Below are 10,598 nucleotides of genomic sequence, written 5' to 3'. Positions count from 1 at the left end.
TCCTCTCTTCCTCTCTTCAAAAGCCTTCTTTTGTTCTATTCATTGTGTTCTCTCCATGTTCATATGGTCAAATTATTTAACCAAAAACACTTCAATCTTGACTATGTAATCATAATTAGAGTTGAATAATATATAAAACTCTCAAAATATGATATTGCAAAAATATTCTCTACTCTTGAAAACTGGATGGTTGCATTCCTACAATAACATTACTGATGTATCAAAACATAGGTAACCTTGTGTAAATTAAACAAATTATATAATCACAAGTAAACATTATGTAAGTTTCACACAATTTTCTCAATAAATAATCATACACATTCCTTTGTTGTGTACCAAAGGTATCAACAAATTCATATAAAGAATTATAAGACTCGGTTACTAGTGGAATATTGTATTAAATTCAAACATTTATGACTAACACATATCATGACCATAACATTATCACACAACTTAGATCCAATTGATAGCCCACATATGTCAATGTAAATTTTGAAACACCTATTAATTTGTTTGCAACTCTTTACCCTAAATAGGTCCAAAAAAACCTTCATTAGTTTTCACCACCTAATTCTTTTTATATAATTTTGGCTATTAGTAAAATTTAAATGTTTCATCAACATATCTCATAACATGAACTATACTACAAACACAAATAGGTCACTCCACTAGTATTCAACTCTCACATGCAACACATACACACAATTATCGGATCACACACCTGTAATATTAGGTATCAGTACAACCAATAATTAATTTAACATAACTTATACAAACTTTTAAAGATAACTTAAACAATGTTAAACAAATTTCATAATACAAGAATATCACTTTCAAGATCTCCTCGTTCAAGTAAAATTTTCTAACTCAATTGTTTTTGGGTGCCAAATACCCTTAACTTGAGTGAGGAGTTCCAAGATTGAGATCATTTGTCTCAACCCATGGATCCCTTAAGTGAGATTTATCTTGTTAAGTGAAATATACATATTCAGCAATCTAAAAACAATCTAAAAACGAATAATTTGACATAGTAGATAAAAATTCTTCGTTTCATTAACTTGCATGCTTTTACTCAACTCAATGATAACAATTACCATTGTATTAAGTAAATAAGTATTGTACTACTACCAATCATTTCATAAGTTTTCCAAATTAAACATAATGAAAACAACTCTTAAGTTATATTCACAATTAACCATATTAAGAACTACTTTGAATTTATTCAAAGACCGAAAATATAAATCTTATTTCTTAAACTTACACTACAAGAAAATAACAATTTAGTCACCGAATTCAGCGACCGAAAATAAGTGGTTACAATTTGCGACCAAAGTAGTCACCGAATATTCTTAGTGTCAAATTTGCGACCGAAATAGCGACCAAATGAATTATTAATGATGTTAGTTAGTTTTGCAACCGAATCAGCGACCAAACATAAGAGTGACAAAACCATCGGTCACTAAAGTGGTGGCTATTTTGAATAAATTGGGAAAGATATATTTGCGACCGAATTAGCGACCAAATATGTTTATTTTTTAGCCATCGATTTTATTTCGGTTGCTAAATATAATTGTTTATTTTCTGTCACCGAATTAGCCTCCAAATATGTTTATTTTTTAGTCACCGATTTTCTTTTGGTTGCTAAATATAATTATTTATTTTTGTCACCGAATCAGGCCACCAAATACGTCTATTTTTTAGCTACCGATTTTTTTTTGTCGCTAAATGTAATTGTTTATTTTAATAATAACATTTATTTTTTATAATTAAAATTAAAAGAAAAAAATTCAAAATTTTCCCACTTTTGCTTTCTCCCGCTTGTCTCATTCTTCATTTTTCCCATTTTATCTCTTGTCATATTTAGTTGCCATTCTTTCAGCTTCCAGCTTCTCTCATTCTTCATTTTTCCACTTTTCTTCATTTTTCTCAAACAAAAATGTTACTTTGATAAAAAGAGAATGAGAATGAACAACTTGGCGCACGGCAGGTGTTGCTTTGCATTGCCTTCAACTTTATTGTTTAGGTTAGTATGTGATTTATGCATTTATATTCTAATTAAAAATTATATATAAAATAGATTTTGTGTTTTTGCATTTTTTTGTTTTGAAACCAAATAGATTTTTCTTGTTGCGTTGCGTGTTTTAATGGCGCACTTTCAATTCTCAATCACAAACATTTTCAATAACTTATTCACTTTAAAATCAATATATAATATCCAAAATTAACCATATCAGTCAATATATTACTTTACTCTTAAAAATGACAATCTTGCAAGCAAAATTGGAACTGGTAACCATGTCAACCTCATATCCAAATCTTCTAACCTGAAATTCTATTGAAAAGAATAAGACTGGTTTTTCTTATATGAACTTGAACATATGCTCACAAGAGCTCCAAATCTACCAAAAACTTAAAGGTGGCTTAACTTGCACCATAAAATCTTGATAAAAAAATGGAATTATATCACTAGAACCCTGAGCTAACACAGATTAACCATAAAGCTAAAAGAGTCACATGAAAAGCCTAGACAGAGACAAACCTAACAAGCTCAAAATTTGACTTAAGGAAAAGAGAAAAAATGAACTTATTTTATCAGAGATTCGGATCGGTTAGTCTTGTACTATTCACTGATTCAGATCGGATAGTCTTGTAGTATTCACTGATTCGGATCAGATAGTCTTGTAGTATTTACTAACAGGAGTCTAATGATAGACTCCGATTGACGAGCCAGATAGTCAGAATTTTAAAAAGAAGTGAGAGAAAAGGAAAAGAGAAGATTCGGAACGATGATTCTTTAAAATGAAATTAGAATAACTGAATTTTCTATTTATAACTTTTGTTTATTTTAATAATAAAGTATTCAAATGTCATTTAAAATATATCATTTTTATTCTAAGGTTATTTTTTATATATTGTATTAGAAAGGAAAAAAAGAAATTATATTTTAGAATTTTGTAACAAAAGAATCTGATATATTCCTCCAGCATATTATTACAATTGAAAAAAATAATAATGAAATTTGCATTTCACCTAAAGAGATAGAACAATTTTCATAATTATAAATTGGTATTTTTTACACTACTTTAAGAACTGCAGTGTGAAAAAACACTAATTCATAACTATAATGTGATAGCAGAATAATTTAAAAATTGTTCTATTTTAAAAAACTAATAATTTTTATCTTCAGATCTGGTGCTAAGTTTCTCAAGATACCAACCCTCTTTGCTTAAAATAATGTAAATGAGAACTTTGGAAGAGAAATTGAGTGATTAGCCATACTAAAAATCACCTACCACGCACGCCATAGCAAAGTTTCGAAATATAATAGTATAGATGAGAATGTTCTGTGTGTGCAGAGAAGGTGTTTGAAATATTGTGAGAATTGAAATATTGTGAAATATCGATAGAACCTGCAGAGGAAGGATAATGAGTTTGACGGCATCAGAGATAGCGAAGAAGCTGAATCTGCAACCTCACCCAGAAGGTGGCTTCTACGTGGAAACATTCCGAGATCACTCCGTCCATCTTTCCACCTCTCAGCTCCCCCCCGAATACAAAGTGGATCGCCCTGTCTCCACCTCCATCTACTTTCTCCTTCCCTCCGGAAACCTTTCTCGCCTCCATCGCATTCCCTGCGCCGAAACCTGGCATCATTACATCGGCGACCCTCTCACTGTACGCATGCCTCTCTCTTTAACCTAATACCAATTCAATTCACTTTAATTCAATTGTTTTTAACCTTTTCCAGGTTGTGGAATTGAATGAGAAAGATGGGAGTGTGAAGTTCACTTGCCTTGGATCGGATCTCGGTGGCAATCAGATCCCGCAGTACACAGTCCCTCCCAATGTCTGGTTTGGCTCTTTTCCCACCAACGATTTCACCTTCTCCACTGACGGAGTCTTCAAAACCGCTTCTGCTCCTCCCAGAGACTGTGAGAGGAACTACTCTCTTGTAGGATGCACCTGTGCACCTGCGTTTCAGTACCAGGACTTCCAGCTCGCTAAACCTTCTGACCTCCTCGGTCGCTTCCCCCATTTGGAGCCTCTCATCACTGCTCTCACCTTCCCCGAGTAACTCCCTCACCGCACCTTTCTCACTTTCTCTTTTTCATCTCTGCTAATATGTATTCTCTACTGCTTTTCAGAATCCAATAATAATGAATCATGGGAATAATTTCGAAACGGTTTATTTTTCTAATTATCAACTATTCTGCTTTTCAATCCCTTTTGTTTCCGGATTGTGCAATTAGTACTCACTCTTACGTTCACTTTCCAAATTGAGTCTCAATTGCGTTAGAATTTGCAAATTGGATTATTCCTTTTGCCATTCTGTGCTGTTTGAAATATTAACTTCCAGGGACAAAATTGTTCACAAATTCAGACATTTATATCTCCAGAACACTATCTGCAGCCAGAAAATAGATATGATGATAATCAAATTAACTGTACTGTGTTGTTGATTAATTTTGTTTCACTTTCTTAGCTTTAATTTGTCGATGAATGTAATAAAAATAATTAAACTAGATCAAATAAGGGTAGTAGTTCATATTACCTTCGAATTTTAAAAGAAAAAATAGAAAACACTTGTTTCCCCAGAACTAGAATACAGATTAAAAAAAAATTAAACGCATTACTATTACATTCATTATATGGTTTCTCGATAACTATATTTTTATTAATTCTTTTGACTATTACCTTCAAATAAAAGTAAATCCATTGATACTTACACTGAGAATCTGCCCTGTTCCAAGTGTTCCGCTTTCTTCCATTCTCTGCATCAGAAATAAGCTCTTCTATATCGTTGTCAAACTTTTTAAGCATTTACTTTTTCCAGGTACTTCTTTGCAGCAATTGCTGAACTTGAGCCTTGTGAACCTAACTTTTTGCGGAGGATTGCCCTCAAAATCTAAAATCAAAAGCAAATAAATAAAAACAAAAAGATGGTCCCAAAGAAACCATGTAGTTGGCTTCTATGCTTAAAAAGGAATTTGCATGATTTGTCATCTACAATATCCATTGTGGACTGTATATAAATAAAACATAAAATAATTGATTAAAAATAGTAACATACAAATTAACAAACATGTTGAACTTTTAAACTTCTCCATCATTAAAGATTGAACCTTTTAAATCCCTTTGCTTCTTATACGGAAAGTTCCTCATATGATAAATCAAATATTAATATAGGATTTTACATAAGTTAATATAATGGAGTTATTTTCCAAAAAATATAACTTTAATATATATATATATATATATTATATCATTTAATATTTTCCATTAGATTATAGTTTTAAAACTTATTAAGTTAAAAATTTCTATCACAAATTATTACAAAATTTTATATTATTTTTTTTTAAAATTATTATTATATTAAAAGTTTCTATCACATAAACCATTACAAATTTTATATTAATTTAAAATTATTTAATATATCTTGTAACTAAATAAATAAATAATATAATATATTTTTCGAAATATACACAAATATAAATTATCCAATTAATTTTGATAAAATTTTCATAAACAATCATAAATTAATCTAATTTAATTTTTCCTCGTGTATACCAAATATGGAAATCTTCTATTCAGGGAACATGTGAACATTCTCACCCAACCGAGCAAAATTTAATCGCCTCAAGAATCAGAACTCATGATTGAACATGAATTTTTTTTATCTCTGCCAAAACACTTTCTAAATAATATTCAGATGAATAAGCAAAGTTCTTTGGCTGAGAAAAGGAGATTCTTTATATCATGAAATGATGGAATTATGTACAAGCCTAAAACTCTTTGGCAGTCCGACCCTGGAACTCAAGCCTTGAATGAAGTGCCCAAGGCGGAATATAAATTTGAAGTACATGAAAGATATCTTTTTTTGAAGTGGTAAGTGTAGCGTAAATATAGTATCTCCTTCAAGTGAGAGTCATTGCCCCAGAAACATTGTTTGATGAAAACAAGCAACATATAAACCAAGGCACAAGTGCATGCCACTTGCACATCTTCTCAGTGACTTATCTCTGGAAAACTTTCCCGACAAATCCTTGAAAGGAGTTCCCCAGCCCGACGCTGACAGCTTCTGCCAAAGACTGTGCCTGAAAATTATGATGACTGAGAATCCTGGAATTCACCAAGCATGATATTTCGAAGTAATAGGAATTTGAAAAAGTTGAGGGACCAATCACTCTAACAACATAAGGATTACCTCTTGAATGGTTTTCTTTATATTAAAGGCATCTTTCACTCGAGCATCCAAGAAAGCCCACGTATCACGGAAATCTACCAGAAAACGAAACCCAAAATTGAGAAAATTCCTCACAAGTCACAGTTTTACCACATCGAGCCATAAGCAGCAGGGTCTCGACTCGACCCAAAATGGCATTCATTCAATGTACAGATACTACCCCAAGAATATATCAATGGGACGGCACTATAATTTTTTTTTTCTAACAGTTACGTTATCAAATTAAGCCTCATATATTGTCATGGAAGCAAACAGGCAGTTTGATTCAAGAAAACAAATGGTTGTTACAATCATAGAACCAGAAGTTGACTCACAAATGAAATATTATAGAAAACCACTTTGGCAAATTATAAGAATGCTTGAGTCTTTTAAAAGGGAAGGAAAGAAAAACAAACCAGGAGAGTTATCTGTCAGCATATAAATCTCAGTAGTCGAGTATATTCCTCCAAGGATAGTGCGCTTGGCATACCAATCAATGTCAGAGGCCGTATCACCAGCAGCATGCCAGATCTCATCCACCAGAACTGCTCTCTGCTTAAAACTAGTAGGAACATTTGCAGGTTGCGCCTGTAAAGAAAATATTTCTCAGAAACTCTTTCAGGTGTACATTTCAGAAGCCTCTAACCAGGGAAAAAGGACAGAGGTTACCTGGATGCTAAGAGCTTGAGGCCATGTTGATATATATGGAGCTTGCATTTCTAAACGATATCTGATAAGCTTTGATATGAAGTCACTTGGTGTCAAACTTTTTAAACTCTCATCAGAGTCAATTTTCTCGACAAGTCTTTGTAAGCAGTCATCCATGAAATACTGAAAAATATTTTATAACCGCAGAAAAAATGGTCAGTTCATATAAACTAATAATGGCAACCCATTAAACTTATTATACTTGATTAAACCAAGTATAATAAACATGTCAGACTATCTGAATAAAGCAAACAAAAAATAATAAGAAAGCTGACGACAATTCATCCATTGGAAACTCATGACTGAATACAGCAACCCAGAAAATACTAATAAACATGATCGACAACTACTGAAATCGTAGCTCCCCAATGGTCACGTCTTAAAATGATAGGATGCCAGTGAGAATACGTGCACAAACATGTATACAATGTGAGTGAGGAAAAGAGATATCTAACTTAGAATATTATGAGCCACTTATTTCATACAAAAAACAGAACTAGAACAATTTTCTTCCATTATTACATTATTGACAATCACGGTATATACAACTATTTTAAACAGATTATGAAACATTCCCTATGCTTTTTGATACGTTATACCTCAGAAAGCCAGTAAAATAGAATCACTTGGATATTAACAGACAAATATACGAATTTTGAGCTTTTTAACTATTTTCTAAAACTTTGGAGACCCTCACTTAGGTGTGAGGAGACAACAAAACTCAAATCCTAAATTTTTCTGCCATTTAAGTTGTTCTTGCCTTTTTCTTGAGAGGAACACTTTTCTCCTATTGTGTTAGATAGGATGGCTAGCAGCATAACATCAACTCAAAATGTGATTGGAGTACAGAAAAAATTGTGAACAATTCCATCATAATAACATGGAACGTTATGAAGCAACAGACAGAGAGTACCATCCTGCATTCTGCCTGACATAGAATAACACGAGCAAAAGCAGCTGTAGTCCTCTTTTAAACATAGAAAGACATCAATGAGTGATGAAGGTTTAACAAACACCTCCAACTCAATCATCACAGGAAATGACTGTTCAAAATAGTCACAACAATCAAACAGGATATCACCACTGTACTACTCTAATCCAAATCTAATAATCAGTAAATACCAATCATCACTAAAGAGAGAAAAACTATGATAAACATCACAGTTAAAAGGAAAATGAAAATGAGTGAGATGTGATAAGAATAAAATAGAGGCAAATGCACCTCGACCAGTGCAGCTTCCTTCCTGGGCAAAGATCCAACGATAGAAGGAGAAAGGCCAACATCCCTTGCTCCGGAAATTAGCGCTGCTTCCGTCCATCCCAACTTTATCTGAAAAGCCACAAATTCAGAATCACAATTACTTATCGCTATAATCCCAAGAAACCGTAGAATTCATATACACAATAAGAAACAAACACGTGGATAGTAATTTCAGAAAACTGAATTATCAAAAATATAGTAGAACGACAATGGAATTGAAGAGAAGAGGAAAAGGATAAATAGACGAACGACGTAAGGGAGCGAGGCCTGAAGCACGCGAGCTTGTAGGTCCTCGTAGTTGGCTTTAGGGTTTGCGGCATCATCATCCGTTGACGAAGAGGAAGAAGCTGAATCTGAAGAGTTAGGGGTTTCGGTGGTTGTGACAACGGGAATGCTACGGTGGGTAGAGTGTGGATCGGGAAGCGTTGGAGGCTGTGATGTGAAAAAGCGCGAAGAGAGTATCAACTTCTGTGGAGGTCGGTATCGGAGGCCAACGTTGGCATTGTAATAGTACCTTGCACCGCTCAACAACCGCTTCGCCGCCGTTCGATACATTTCGCCACCACCACCAGTGTGTTTGGAAAACGCAGGAACTAAAAGAAGAGTGATCGATGGGTTTTCTTCATTTGAAGAGGACAAGAATAGTTTGAAGTCACACGTAGCAGAGAATTATTGTGCCACGCGTCCTACTATCTGCCAAGAATAATACATCAAAGGCTTAATTAAAATCCACTTACCTTTTCTATATGCAATTTTAATCCTACAAAAGTTTTAATTACAGATTTGTCTTTATTTATTTTTTTATAACATATCATCTAATTATTTATTGAAAATGTTTTAGTAAATTGAAGGATTAAATATTTAATTAATATAAATTAAAATTATATATTTAAAAATTATAAGAACCAAAAATGAATTTAATTCTACATAGTTGACATATAAGTATAAAGAAGTTTAAACTTGTTCATAAGTATGACAAAAAAAATTAAAGTAACTTTTTATATCTAAAATTTATGTATAGTAGAAAATAATTTACTTTATGAAAAATAGATCCTAATCTTTTTAATTATGTTTTTAATGTAAAATTTAACATCGATCTAATTTTAATCCTCAAATGTTAAACCATTAATATTTTATTTTTAAACTTAAAAAAATATGTTTAAGATTTTAACATAATTTTTAAGAAATTAAAATAAGTTTTTAAAACTAATTTTGGTCTCCGAATTAGAAATTGTAAATTTTGAATCTAAGAAATGTAATTTATTCATTTGAGAAAGCTAATTGATTCTAAATTTTAATGAAATTATATATATATATATATATATATATATTAATTTGAATATACTTATTTCACACACATCTATATATCTATATTTCTTATGTAAAGATGATAAATGGGTATGACGGTGTTATCACATTCTCATTTTAGTTGGGTAAGGGTATAACATATATGTTTACTGTTTTATTAAACACTTTAAATTGAGATATTTTTATGTAAAAAAAATACAAAATAAATGAAATATTAAAAACGATAAAAAAAAGTAATCAAATGTATGTTAAAAGAACCATTTGATTTGATAAAATTGAAGTTTGTGTTTCCTCAAATATAATGTATCATTTGAACAAAACCCGCACAAAGGAAAAATTGTGTAATCAAGATTGTAATAAGAGGAAAAATGTCTTAAAGGTCAAAGGGAACTTTGTAAATATTAGACAAAGTGACAATTTGAAAATAAGATCAACATATAGACTACGGTTTGGTGGGAAATTGTCACCTATAATAACTACTATAGACTACGACTTTTAGGCAACTCTCGCCTATACATGTGTATACCATATAGATTACAATTATTAGGTCATAATTGTCGTTAATATGCTCTTTTATTTCCCACTCCAAGCCTTTTCGTCTTTGTGCTTTCTTCTCCATTACTCTTGTTGTTGTCTTCTCTGCTACCTCTTCTTGTTGTCATTGCTCTCATTCCTTGTAATGTGCTTTCCTTATTGTTTTTTTATGTTGTTTTTCATAATTTTTGTGCTTTCTTGATAGGTTTTTCTTCATTTTCAATGTTGAACAAGTGAGTTCCCAAGTTCAAAACTAATGCTCGTGTTCTCCTTGTCACCGCTATTGTACATCACTACGGAAGCTCTTGATCTCCTCCTTTACCACAACCTTTGTCCATCATCTTGAGTTTCCACCAGCCAAAGTTGTTATCTCTTGAAAATTTCTCGACATCAAACTTTTGGGCAAAAAAAATAAGAACAAGATTTAAGAAAACATTTTATGGTCACCTACGTTATAGGCAAGGTTAGTGGTCTAATAGACTACGATTGTGTGATCATTGTCTATAATTCAAAACTATAGACTAGGGTTTAATAAACTATGAATCAAATTGTCGCCTAAGACTT

The 10,598-nt window shown here is 32.1% G+C and overlaps 2 protein-coding genes and 1 long non-coding RNA gene across 3 annotated transcripts; 1 reads left to right on the top strand and 2 right to left on the bottom strand.

Moving 5' to 3' along the window:
• Positions 1–3,197: 3,197 nt before the first annotated feature.
• LOC137807157 (uncharacterized) lies at positions 3,198–4,221 on the top strand. Its single transcript, XM_068607638.1, has 2 exons — positions 3,198–3,675; positions 3,749–4,221. Exons 1-2 carry the CDS (start codon positions 3,427–3,429, stop codon positions 4,073–4,075), a joined length of 576 nt encoding a protein of 191 aa, XP_068463739.1. The 5' UTR covers positions 3,198–3,426; the 3' UTR covers positions 4,076–4,221.
• Positions 3,912–4,948, bottom strand: LOC137807158 (uncharacterized). The gene is made up of 2 exons (XR_011080474.1): positions 4,728–4,948; positions 3,912–4,405 (listed from the first exon to the last, which is right to left on the bottom strand). It is a non-coding gene; the product is annotated as an uncharacterized lncRNA (long non-coding RNA).
• A 776-nt stretch (positions 4,949–5,724) lies between these two features.
• LOC137807156 (uncharacterized) lies at positions 5,725–8,830 on the bottom strand. The gene is made up of 6 exons (XM_068607637.1): positions 8,442–8,830; positions 8,154–8,261; positions 6,893–7,054; positions 6,640–6,811; positions 6,206–6,279; positions 5,725–6,095 (listed from the first exon to the last, which is right to left on the bottom strand). Exons 1-6 carry the CDS (start codon positions 8,745–8,747, stop codon positions 6,015–6,017), a joined length of 903 nt encoding a protein of 300 aa, XP_068463738.1. The 5' UTR covers positions 8,748–8,830; the 3' UTR covers positions 5,725–6,014.
• Between the last annotated feature and the right edge of the window lie 1,768 nt (positions 8,831–10,598).

Source organism: Phaseolus vulgaris, chromosome 3 (genome assembly GCF_000499845.2).
Source record: "Phaseolus vulgaris cultivar G19833 chromosome 3, P. vulgaris v2.0, whole genome shotgun sequence".
Classification (NCBI taxonomy): Eukaryota; Viridiplantae; Streptophyta; class Magnoliopsida; order Fabales; family Fabaceae; genus Phaseolus; species Phaseolus vulgaris.
Note: the sequence above shows the minus strand (reverse complement) of the source record. Positions and strands in the feature narration are given on the sequence as shown.